The sequence below is a fragment of the Mercenaria mercenaria genome, chromosome 13, assembly GCF_021730395.1.
Source record: "Mercenaria mercenaria strain notata chromosome 13, MADL_Memer_1, whole genome shotgun sequence".
Taxonomy (NCBI): Eukaryota; Metazoa; Mollusca; class Bivalvia; order Venerida; family Veneridae; genus Mercenaria; species Mercenaria mercenaria.
The window spans coordinates 36818985-36832906 of record NC_069373.1 but is presented as its reverse complement, the minus strand read 5'-3'; the positions used below and the strand labels follow the sequence as shown (position 1 = coordinate 36832906).

The 13922-nt window shown below is 35.7% G+C and overlaps 1 protein-coding gene across 1 annotated transcript in view; it reads right to left on the bottom strand.

Annotated features, from left to right (window-relative positions):
• The window catches only part of LOC123530420 (voltage-dependent calcium channel subunit alpha-2/delta-2-like), a 92325-nt gene extending 80368 nt beyond the window's left edge, over positions 1 to 11957 (bottom strand). The window contains exons 1-2 of the mRNA XM_053520825.1: positions 11812 to 11957; positions 2013 to 2094 (exon numbers count right to left, since the gene is read on the bottom strand). Coding sequence (XP_053376800.1) covers positions 2013 to 2094; positions 11812 to 11918 — 189 coding nt within the window. The 5' untranslated portion in view covers positions 11919 to 11957. The remainder of the gene's footprint in view (positions 1 to 2012; positions 2095 to 11811) is intronic.
• Between the last annotated feature and the right edge of the window lie 1965 nt (positions 11958 to 13922).

Sequence of the window (13922 nt, the reverse complement as noted above, 5' to 3'; positions counted from 1 at the left end):
GTTTGATGAAAATCCTTCAAGGGGTTAAGGAGATACAGAGTGGACACCAAATGGAAGGCTCAAACCTTCTACCCTTAGTTGTGACCTTGACCTTGAGCTGGCATGGTTGACTCATAATTTCTGCACATCGTTCTGATGAGGTAATCATTTGACCCAAGTTTTATAAAATTCCTTCAAGGGGTTTAGGAGATATAGAGCGGACACCAAATGGAAGGCTCAAACCTTTGACCTTCAGTTGTGACCTTGACCTTGAGCCGACATGGCTGACTCATAAGTTCTGCAAATCGCCTTGATGAGGTGATCGTTTGACCCAAGTTTGATGAAAATCCTTCAAGGGGTTTAGGAGATATAGAGCGGACACAAAATGGAAGGCTCAAACCTTTGACCCTAAGTTGTGACCTTGACCTTGAGCCGGCATGATGACTCGTAGGTTCTGCACATCGTCTTGATGAGGTGATCATTTGACCCAAGTTTTATAAAATTCCTTCAAGGGGTTTAAGAGATATGGAGCGGACACAAAATGGAAGGCTCAAACCTTTGAACCTAAGTTGTGACCTTGACCTTGAGCCGGCATGGCTGACTCATGGGTTCTGCACATCGTCTTGATGAGGTGATCATATGACCCAAGTTTTATAAAATTCCTTCAAGGGGTTTAGGAGATATAGAGCGGACACAAACTTGCAGGCTCAAACCTTTGACCTTGAGTTGTGACCTTGACCTTGAATCGACAAGGTTGACTCATGGGTTCTGCACAACGTCTTGATGAGGTGATCATTTGACCCAAGTTTCATGAAAATCCTTCAAGGGGTTTAGGAGATATGGACCGGACACGATTTTGTTACGGACGGAAGGACGGACGCAGACCATTCCTATAATCCCTCCGCCACGGCGGGGGATTAAAAACAGTTGACTGGTTCCGACAATTTTACCTTATAAAATTAACTTATTTCGGGATAGTACTACCCAGTCTGCATTTACTTTACATATAACAATGTGTAATAAATATCTTGACACGCGAGAAGATGCAATTTGCAATCAATTAGCAACCGATTATCGGGTAAAATTAATCTTTTTTTTTTGTTGTCATTACTGCAGATTAAATGATTGATGCCTTTAATTTCCGCGGACCAAATAATCAATAAATAAATCGGCAAAATAATGAATGGTTTGATGAATTTTTTAACGTTGTCGCCACCGTCAGACAGTATCTTAGTCACAGGCGCGGGTCCAGTGTATTTTTTGTTTAATATTAAAATCCTTTTTTTTTCTCACACAAATATACTTTTTATATGTTAGTCAAATGTAAAAAAAATGATGACAAAAAATCCGGTCACATTATCATACACGACACTGTGACCGGATTTTTGTCATCACTTTTTTTTTCATTTGACTAACAGTAACATATAGAAAGCATATTTGTGTGAAAAAAATGTTGTTTTTTTTATATTAATAAAAAAAAACAAAAATACACTGGACCCGTGTCTGTGATCTTAGTAAGTAATTAGTAAAGGTGTTTGCCAAGTTTTTTTGAATGTCATTAAAAGTTGGGAATGGATTTGAAATGACTCATGGGTTCTGCACATCATCTTGATGAGGTGATCATTTGATTCAAGTTTCATGATTATCCTTCAAGGGGTTTAGGAGATACAGAGCGGACACGAAATGGAAGGCTCAAACCTTTGACCTCGAGTTGTGACCTTGACCTTGAATCATCATGACTGACTCATGGGTTCTGCACATCCTCTTGATGAGGTGATCATTTGACCCAAGTTTCATGAAAATCCTTCAAGGGGTTTAGGAGATACAGAGCGGACACAAAATGTTACGGAAGGACGGAAGGACAGAAGGACGGACAGACGGAAGGACGGATAGACCATTCCTATAATCCCCCACCACCTGTGGCGGGGAATTAAAAAATCTACTGTGTCATTCAGTCACTTTTTCTCCTAAAACATTGTGGATAACATACACTTTGCTTTTAAGCCTTTTTCAGTCCAAGCTGTAATACTTACTTCATAAACAGAGTTATACGCAGTCACTTTAGTAAATCGTCCTTTCAATGTTAATGATAGATTCTGAACCAAGGTCTCTATCCTGAAAGACAAATAATAAATAAATGAGGACAAATTAAAAGCCAAGTTTTCACATTATCAACGCCAGTACCAAGGTTTATTTTACAATTAAGGTAGCCTGCATGTTCATTGAAAGACCATTATTTGCAAATATATGGGGGTTTTTTTAAAGTCATTTCCTAATCAAACATTGTCCATGAAAATATTGGCAGTGTATATTAATGAATGAATCAATAAACATGGCAGAAAGGCTGAAGACAGACTGAAGTTAATCAATACTGACTGAAACACAACTATTGCATAATCAACACCATATGACAGGAGAATATGTTTAATTAATACTGTGCTAGTTACCTAGCTCATACAAGTATAAATTATGCAGGACTGTAAGGATAATCTTACCTGTCACTATACCGTAACCATAAATTATCATTATGGTGCAATATGAATATCAAACTTGTGTGTATACTTTAAAAATCCTTTGATTTGTTGAAAAATACCACCATCCATTTTACTGAATATTATTATCTGTTGTTACGGAATCCCCTTCTTAGTTTTACAAAGGCTCTTTGGATAAAGACCCGGCACCAAACCTAAAAGCCCCACACACCCTAGTGAATATCTTTTAATACCCTATAGAAACAAAGTATGGACTAACCTAAACTAAATCCATTAAGTACTGTGCAAACTGCTACATTAATGCAATAAAACTAAGGTGTAACATTATAGATCCATTAAGAATTGTAAATCAAAGGCCTGAATGGCCTGAGTCGGCTAATGATTGATGTACTGACAGTATCAGGGCTTTCGGTAGGTTCTGAAACTCAAGAGTCATTGACTCTTCAGCCTAAATTTTCAAGGGTCAAAATCAGATTTTCAAGAGTCAAGATCAGTTTTTTTCAGGGGTCAAGCTACATGTATACTGTTATTAATGCAACTCCCACAGACATTATCTAAAACTAGTACATTAGTCTTAACAGATTTTCTTAATTAAGCAATTCATATTTTAGTTGTCTTATTTTGCACATTGCCTAAAAGTGGGTGGGGTTTAGTGCTTTGCATGCTTTTATTATCAGCAAATTCTTCGAAATAAGAGCTACTTTGGCAACAGTGATCATATTTTTCGTAAATGCAGACGTTTTATTGGCTTTTTATTCAGATTGTACTCGAAAAATCTTGTAAGAAATGATAAAAATGTCCGAAAATGGCGGTCTCGAAAACGCGTGACAAATACGGAAAACGAAAGTAACATTTGAAATTCTTGAAAATATAACTGTTTTAATTTCATTTTCTCATCATACCACGTATAATTTCTGCTTATTTAATTTGTTTTGGCCCAAACAAAGCCTCGGCAATGATAATAAATTTGCTATAGACTGTGACGGCCGACCGGCTCATGTAATCGTATCGAGCGCACAAAATAATTAACAAGTGGTACAAACACGATAATCTAAGGCTGCATTGTTTATCAATTAATTTAGCAACCACAGCTGATAAGCTAATCAGGCTTCATTAATCTGGAAATTTCCTAATTTTCATGGGTCACTGTACTTTTTTGGCCATAAAATCAATATTTGTAAAGATACAGTAATGAAACAAACATGTTTCAAACGGTCATAAAATGCTCCATATGGCTATATAAATCGTTTTCCAGCTGTATACCCCACTGAGACCAAAGGCTTTGTTTATTCAGAGCAGCATGACATTTTCTAACAAGTTGCCGATAATCCCACTAAAGAGGCGTTGCACTCGTCAGGTACCTTCTTCAAATCAAAATGCGAGTTACAAGATTCTAATGAATATTAAAATAATTTATGTAACAAGAAAGCTGATTGGATGACCTTTACGATGGTAGGCGTGAAATTAACGTCCGATATTCAAGAGCCAAGATATAGTCCCCTAAAGTCAACTTGAAAACTTTGACAAAATACGCATTTTTTCATATTTTCACGAAAAGTTATGAAAAATATAATGTTTGCTGTTTAATTTGGTATAAAAATTATATTTCTGAGTTTACTATAAGTATAACCGCATTTGTTTTTGAAAACGGCGACCTTTCATCTACAGAGGTCAACACGCGTGCAATCCAATATGGCGGATCACGGCAGTTATCGCCGAGTACACTAATTACGAAAGCCGATAAATACTGGCAAATTACAAGCGTACATCATAAATATTTCGATCTGAATCAATCGGTAAGTGAATAATTTATTTTAAAATGTTAAATTTGTTATTTAATTTAAGGCAGATTTAACGTTTTTGATGCAAATATTGAGAAGGAACATCATGTTTATAACCGATCTCCGGATTCGTCCCATTTTCCGATGTTTCGCCGAAGATATTTTTCAAACAGCGTAATATTTTGGCAAAATTTTGTTACAAATAAAACAAATTGGTTATAATGAAGTAATCTGCACCAAAGATTACGTTTATTTTTTAACCACTTTGAAAATTTTAATGATTATTCGTTCGGGTCTTTCGTACCTATAATTTTCGTACCATGACATTCGCAGATTAAAGCATGTCATCATTTTTTTTAAATCGAGATTATTTAACGTTATTTAGTTTTTTAAGTTTTATAAATCTAAAATTATTTTGACTTTATAGGTAAATCATAGCTGCAAGTTTAAAATGACCAACTTGCCTCTGTTTATTTCCTAAAATAATAATTAGTCTTTTTTTCTAATTTCAGCTGGCAGAGATGCCTCCCCTTGGACCTTTTTGCCAGTCCTCTGGCATCACTACAGAATTATTAGAGACAGGAAAGTTTCCTTTGTTGGCAAGCTTAACCAATGGACTTGTGTTAGAACTTAAACACTATGCAGATTCGAAAAGTTTTACGCTACAGCAGTTTGTCAATTTGTTGTCCCGACTCAGTCCAATGTTTTCAGCAGCAAAATCGTAACATCAGTGTATAATAGAGTTAATACCCTAAAAGAACAGAAAAGAAAATTGCATTCTAAGAAAAAGGTGAAAGGCGTGAAAAATGTAACTGAACTCCTGAATAAAGAATTTCATGTAACAGCCAGTGTAATAAGTACAGAACAAACTGAATTGTCATCAAATTTCAATTCGGAGGCAGAGGTATGCAATGATGTCCATCCCGCATCAGAAAAACACAAAACAGAAAGTCTGCAGAAAACAGACATCAGCGTGCAAACAGATGGAAATCCTGATGATGATGCAAAAACTACAAAAAAATGGAACATGAAAAAGTACCTTTGTAACAAACAAACTAGACAGTTGAGGAAAATACAAAAACAAATCAGAGAACATGAACAAAAAATGCAGAAAATAAGCAGTCGTACAGGACACTATTCAGTAAAAAATGTGAATAAGCGTGATGAAAATTCGAGAAAGAATAGTCTTCTTTTGCGTAAAAGTTCCAGCAAGGTCAGGGCACAACAGTTTAAAATCAAAAAGTTGTCGGAAAAAAATGTGTTGACTGAACGACGATTGAAAGAGATTCAAGAAGAATATGATGCATTAACTGTACAGAATGAAAATTTAAAAGATATAAACAGATCTCTTAAAGAGCTGTCTCAAAGTGAAAAGGACAAAAAAGTGCTAGCTCAGAAGTCCAACAGCTATCTGAGAAAGGAGATTTCTGATCTGCGGACAAATTTAAAGCAGTGTGTCGACAGTGATTTTCTTTTAGAAAGTAGCTCACATGAAATATGTAACAACTCCATTAAACAAATGAAGTTACTCTTGGATGAGAAAGAGCAACAAATAAATGAATTACAAGAAGAAGCAATAGAAAAAAAGAAAATTGACACTAGAAATGCAAATGGATGTTTCACGGACAATGTTCGCCTCTGTGTAATGGAGCTCGCTGCTCTTGAAGTTGCGACAGAGAAAGTGTCGAAAGTGATTCAGTGTGTTTCGTCCCATTTACATAATTATAGCTTGAAAAATGACGAGCTGCCAAATTCTACAACAGTGCAGACAATAGTTGATGAGGGCACTTCATAGCCAAAACATATATCGCTGAAAAACTTGACGAGTCCAGCACATGGGGTCTCAGTCGCGATGGTACGACCAGGAAAAAGAAAAAGATCCTCGACACAACGGTTACATTAGACGATGGGAAAGTAATCAGCCTCGGTTTCACCCAGGTATCACGTGAAACTGCTTCAGCCATAACAGATGTTACAAAGTCCCACCTGAAAGAACTTTCCGAAGCACACGAAGCAGTCAGCTCCTCACAATCAAATCTGGAAGATATAAACATCAGTGAAGAATTTATAGTTAACTCTTTGGAAAACTTGCTTTTACTATGAGTGACAGAGCAGCCAATGAAAAACTTGCCGATAAATTATTAACTGAATGGAGGGAAAATATGTTGTTAAGATGCAGAAGTGAAACTGAAGTTAGCTCCGTCAAACATTTTCACTGTATGGCTCACGTCTTATTAGGCTTTCATCGTTATGTGGTAGATGAAATCAAGTCAGTTGAAAAGGAAATTTTAGGAAGTGATGGGCCTATCGGCAGGGACAGTCTGCCAGTTTTCAAATTTTGGTCTAAAAAGGAGTCGGTGGGTGAACGTGTAGTACGAACTACAGCTGACACTTTCGGACCTGTTGGCGAACATACAGGCTTACGTGATCGTTGGGAAGCTCACTGTGCAAAACACGGTATTAAATCTGTCATTGGGAATTACAAAGACAACAGATTCAATGGACTTTTCGAAACAGCTGCTCAGATTTATGTGCATCTCAATGACTTTCTACATGTCATAAACACAGTTAAAAATCCTAACCTCAAAATAAAATCTGTTCAAGCAGATCTTAAGTCTGAAACAGTGTTGACACTGCTACTATGTCTCGCTATACTCTACGTGAAAGTTACTGGGCCATACTGGTGGCTTGTCACTTCAGGATCAGTGAGCTACCTTGAGCTTCACACACATATCCAAAGTCTAGAACTCTACCTGAAAAAGTGTGAAACCGAACCAGCTCTCTTGCTACAAGATACCGATTGGCTAGGTGACCTAGAAACACATATACCAAACATAAGGATGTTCACTAAGGTTATCAACATAGAAAAACCCTCAGGTCTGCTTCTGAAGTTGCTTGCTGTGTCTTCCACCGGGCTATTGAAAACTGTTCAAAAACAGTTATGCGACTTTCTTGAGGAGGTCAATTCAGTACCAAGCCATCAGAAAAAGATCTGTCCAGAACAGGCTATGCTCATGTAACAAATCTAGGATGCGAACACCATTTTGGTGATCTTGACTCGAGCCAAAAGAGACGCCCTAACGCTTCCATGCATCATCATTCATCTATTCAACTCCTGAAAAGAAATAGAACTGATATGATAAAATGGATTGATAGCATGCCAGAAAAGGATAAAGAATCGCTAATGGCAAGTGCTAGGAAACGCGGTAAAGAACTGCGAAAGCAGCACCGAAGAAGTGAACAAAATGTGCAGACCGAAATACTGGAAATGATGGAGGCTGAACCGAAAAAGAAACGTCGAAAAACTGCTGTTGAAGTAAACCCGGAACAACCGTATGAGGATGTTTGTGTAAGTCTTCCAGAAGGTGACTTCAGAGTTAACGATTATGTCATAGTTGCATACCAAGATGCTTGGTATCCCGGAATAGTGACACATGTTACCAGCGTTTCAACTGCCACAGTCAGCTTCATGGCTCCATGCAAAAAGGAGGGCACATTCAGCTGGCCAGTCAGAAAAGATATTCAGGAAGTGAAGAAAGACTTTATAATCAGTATGGGTGATGTGCCTGAATGTAAGAACTCTGGTAGACAGTGGTACTTCGCAAACTATGCTGATATAAATGCAACATTTGAAGCTTTTGCTAAACAATTCTTTAATTAACTTTGTTTTTTTAGGAGTGATTTTAAAAAAACACTTTAGTGTACATATATCATGTGACGGTGTTAGAGTGGCAATGAATTATTTTATACTTGAATATGTTTTACATATGGTTATGAAATGATTGTCATTTTACAGATTTTTAATTGCAGTTTTTGCTTAATTTCTTAAAATATTTCATAATAATTTATTAAATAAATATAGTTAATTTTAACTGCTTTGCTTATTTACACTTACAGAATAATAAAAGGTTTATATGCCAGGTCATATACAGATGGAATTGGTCAAAAATATCAGCCTATATGAGCCAAGCTGAAAAAAAAATTTCAGTATAAAAAAAAAATGTGTATCTGATCACTGTTCTTGTGGAATAGCAAGATAACCCCTTCAGATATGGTTATGAAAACATCAAAAATAGCTTCTAGAGAAAAAATGCCATAAGTATACCAAGTTTCATAAAGATATCTTTAAAGATAAAAAAGTTGTGCAAGATTGAAGTATTCTGTTTAATCGCTCGGGTCCGCTACATCGCGATATTTTACTTTACTTTATATAGAGAAAAAATTCCAGAAAAAGTCGCTTTTCATGAAACTTCAATACTGCATAACTTTTTTATTTTTTAAGATATTTTGAAAATTTAAACAGTTCTGTGCTTGTTTATTCAAGCAGAATAAGATTAAAGTGTTATAACTGTGAAAATTCATGTTTGAAAAAACAGCTGTGGTTGCTAATTAATTTTTACACTTTGATCAATAAACACCTTTGATAATGACAAGGCATATTGTACTAAATACAAACCGCGAGATAATCACGTGTCATTTGGCGCGTGGCGTGACTGACATCTGTCGGTAGCTAATTAACATACGACGCTCCGCCTACTGCCAAATTTCCACTTGTGCCGACGAACAATATTGAAATACTGGAATTTTGATTGACAGGGGGCAGAACTATCGAACTTGAGACGCATCAAAGTAAATTTCCGCGAGTCAAGCCGACGCACGTGGCGTAATTTATGCGGGTCAAATACGAGTTTTTCTCGATTTTCGCGGGTCAAAACCCGGGACCTCGGGTCAACCGAACGCCCTGAGTATAGTCAAAGAAGTATAAAATACACTGAATGGCACCTGGCTGTAATCTCGCGTGAGCTTGTGTCAGAGCGTGATTCGGCGTTATCTTACTAAAAACAAACATCGGCGAGCATGGAGTTACAATTTGTACCTTTAAAACTACATTTAAAATACACGTTAGCTTCTAAAACAAAATTAGTTTAATGTGAAATGGTCTTAAGACATGAAGTACACGTTTTTTTTTTGCCATCGAAAGAAGCATGGTCATACGGTGATAATTATTTTACCGATGAATAATTGCTTTCGCATACAAAATGGCGCGTGGAGAAAGCGCCACTTCCGGTAAACGACTCTTACGAGATCTCGTTTTTTTGTCACGGGAGGTTGGCGAGATTTGCTCTATATGCCTTTCAAGTTGCCAATCTATTTATTTTTATAGCACTTTGGTATAGTCTACCAGTTTCAGTTTGTTTTTAGTTTTTTTCTTAAAATTTCATAACACAGCTCGATATTTACCCAAAATATTATATCCGGATACGATTACACTTTTCTCCAGTTTGAACAATATATTTTACAAATTGTGATGATACGAAGACATTTAGCAGCAGTTGGCAGTATCTGACATTGAAGTTAACGGTTAAATTACCTCTTATTTAAATCTTTTCATAAAAAAGTTGTTTCGTTTCGTGAAAGCAGCCAAACATAGACGATCTACTTTCGATTTCAAAAACTACAAGAAAATACAATTTAATGTTTCGCCGATTTGTTTATTTCTCGAAAAATAAGAATTGAAATCATTTTTAATATCAGTAGTAACTAAACAAACCAGTAAGAGCTTCTTCCTCCGATAATTTATCCGTTTACTAACTGCAAAATTCAACCCACGCAAAGTTTATAGAAATCATACGATGCGTGTTTACGTTCAATGTGGGAGAATTAAGGCTGATCGGCTATGTTACCTAACGCATCCAGACGATTTAGATTTTGTTTTTAAAAAAGCATTGTGTGCGTTTCTGTAATTTTATATATGTTTTTATAGCTTAGAAATTATTAGACATGCGTATTTGCATTATTTCTATACGTAATTTACGTTAATACGCATCTTATCTGGAGCCCTGTGGAACTATTTTTTGTCTTTCGCTGGATGTTACCCAAGCTTTGTAAGCCTGCGCAATTCTTAAAATGCACATTTATGCTTAATGAGTTACATTCGAGAATTGCACAATTATAAATTATAAATATGACAGATTACATCATATATTGGTCATAGCAAAGGGAATTGACACAACTTAACTTCATTCATGCAGTGAACTGTTTGAAGTTTGAGAAATCTAATGGAACTACATCCCTTCACTGTGTTATTTGGTCCATTTAGAGAATCGTTGGATAGCAAGGACTCGTCAAAAGGCTTTCAGCCTTTAGCCGACTCAAAAAACTATAGTTTTAGTCAGTAATCGTAAATCAAAGTAAAAGTTAATATGATTTCTAAAAGATATTCAAGTTATCAGAGTAATTTCCAGATTTATTATTAGCGCAGACACACATCTTGCGCCGATAAAAAATGTAATATTTCGTTCTCGTTGTGACAGAAATCACTCTTTTTCTAATCATTCTTTTACAGTATTCATTTAAAAGTTACATAAAGAGTATGTTTTATGAATGAAATATATTTGAAATACAGTGTAATTTCAAACTTTGCTATTAGCGCAGGACCGACCTCCCACGCAAGTTACAGGTGTAACATTATAGATCCGTTCAGATTTGTAAAAAAACTATAGTTTTAGTCTGTAATCGTAAATCTAAGTAAAAGTTAATATGATTTATAAAAGATAATTAAATTATCAGAGTAATTTCCAGATTTTCATTTTAGCGCAGGGCACCGAACACATATCTTGTGCAGCTACAAAATATAAAATTTCGTTTACGTTTTGATGAAAATTAGGCCTACTCTTTATTCAATCGATTTTATACTATAAAATAATAATAATAATATAGATAAGATCTGTAAGAATTTTCTTTTAATTCTGTGACTTTTTTATTTCATCTTTTATCTTAGACATGTTGAGAGATATGCTCCTGTTGGTAAAAAGAATATTATTGTGAAATTTCAAGATATTTCAATATAATAAAAACGATATTTTGCTAAGTGTGTGCTCGGGTGAAGTAGAAAATTATAAAAATATCCTAAAACATACCAGAGGACGACGTGTGCAAGCTGGAGGAAATCACACCTTCACGCATGTTTTATTGCATCTTGTATAAGATCGGAGGTATTGAAACCTGGGGACCGACTGACGTGAATTTACTGATGTAGAAACAAATTTATGACACATATTTTAAGTACCAAGATATTCTGCATATGACATCTATATTTATTAATAAATTGACCAACTGCATGATTTATCAAATACGAAATGCAAATTTCTGATATATTAAGTTACATTTGTTATTTGCGCTGCGCATTTGGTAAATCGCGCAGATTAAGTTTATCCTGCACAACGATTGGTAAATCGTTGCACATATAACCAACGTACAAAAATTTGTTATATGCGCTGCGCGTTTGGTAAATAGCGCAGATTGGTTATTTGCGCTCAACATAATCATCATTAATAGTAATGAGACTTGGGAGTGCTCTTAGCTTCCAGGTAATCTACCCTAATGCAAACAAAGAATTGTTTTTAATTCAAGTGGGCAGTTCCAAAAGGATCAAAAACTCAGAACCTGATTCTTCGACCCAAAAATAGGCAAAAATTTGAAGTAGGACTTTGGAGTCAATAAAAATTCAAATAGTAATTCACAGTGGTGTTATCAGCAGTTGAATTTGTGTAACTTACTGTGATTTTTGGGGTAATCCTTCTGTGTTAGTACAATATGCACACGAGTAAAAATAAAACACAAATATAAATAAATATAATCCATAAATTCGTCTGTGGTCCGCCATTTTGGATTCATCGACTGCTGGAGCCTCGTTTTAAAATTAGTCAGACTGATAATGAACAATAACTGTGCAGGAATTTCTGCGGCTACGCCTGTACGAGTTACTTCTCTTGACAGCTTGATACGCTGGGTCCGATATGCTTTACCACAGGTCCAACACTGGCCTGGTATTTTTTATATATCAGAGAATCACAGATAGGGACGGGAGTCAGTCTAAGTAAATTGCTCTGTTGCAACTTTTGTTTGCCAATCTTCACATGCATAAAATTTGAGTCCTTTAATTCTTAAGCCTTAGGCAACGATAACAAATTTTAGTGTACCATAGCATATATTTTTTTTAAATGACAAAGTGGTCGAACTTATCATCAGTCAACGTTCGTACAGTCCCCATTTTACATACCCCTTTCAGGGCCTCACTTCTTGTGAGTTTGCTTACTAAATATAAATTTAAATTATGTCAGTTATTCAGTAAGAGCTAAGCTTTATTTTGATACCAACCATTGATAACAATTTATTAATTTGCAGAAATAAAAAAGTTACAGGTAAAAAACTTCATTTTCTGTTCGAGTTTATCATCAGTACCAGTAGTGTGGAACTGTAGTGCTGTCTGTCACAAAGTTCGTCCATGCAACTCCTCTGACACCGCTGGACATATTTACACTGAACTTCACAAAAGTGATCAAATTGTCAAGCCTATTTGTGCATATCGATCAGCATTTTCAGGTTAGACGTTTTTCAGTGATTTATTGTTACACCCCTTGCTAATCATCAAGGAGGTACTAAGTCCTACGTATGAGATACTAATTCCTATGTAGGAGATACAATGTAGTAAGTATGTTGTACGTAGGATAAACTAAGTCCTATGTGGGAAATAGTAAGTCCTATGTAGGAGATACTATGTCATACATGTATAGGAGATACTACATGTATAGGAGATACTAAGTCCTATGTAGGACTGATACTAACTAAGTCCTACATAACGAAGTCATATGAAGGAGATACTAACTACGTAGGAGATACTAAGTCCTATGTAGGAGATACTTAGTCGTACATAAGACAAATTTAAATCTCTCTGCTACCATATAAATGTGTCAATATTGACTAAAATTGAAATAGAATCATATTGTGCTATTTTTACAAAACTGAAAATTAAAAGAAGCCTACCCAGAGTTTACATGCTCCAGATATAGTAAGTCCTATGTAGGAGATACTCTGTCATACACAGGAGATACTAAGTCCTATGTAGGACTGATACTAACTAAGTCCTACTTAACGAAGTCATATGAAGGAGATACTAACTCCTACGTAGGAGATACTTACTACGTAGGAGATACTAAGTCCTACGCAGGAGATACTTAGTCGTACATAAGACACTTCATCAGTAAATGTACTGGGTAAAATAAAATTATCAATATTTTATATATATATGTTGAGCGCAAATAACCAATCTGCGCTATTTACCAAACGCGCAGCGCATATAACAAATTTTTGTACGTTGGTTATATGCGCAACGATTTACCAATTGTTGCGCAGGATAAATTTACCCTGCGCGATTTACCAAATGCGCAGCGCAAATAACAAATGTAACTTTATATATCAGCAATTTGCATTTCGTGTTTGATAAATCATGCAGTTGGTCAATTTATTAATAAATATAGATGTCAAAAAATGCTGAATATCTTGGTACTTAAATTATGTGTCATAAATTTGTTTCTACATCAGTAAATTCACGGCAGTCGGTCACCAGGTTTCAATACCTCCGATCTTATACAAGATGCAATAAAACCCAAACATGCGTGAAGGTGTGATTTCCTCCAGCTTGCACACGTCGTCCTCTGGTATGTTTTAGGCTATTTTTATAATTTTCTACTTCACCCGAGCACACACTTAGCAAAATATCGTTTTTATTATATTGAAAGGGAGACAATCAAAATCCCCTTGATCAAAATCCCCTTCACTGAAAAATGATAGGGTGTTACAAAATCCCCTTCATACTTTTGCAGGGGGT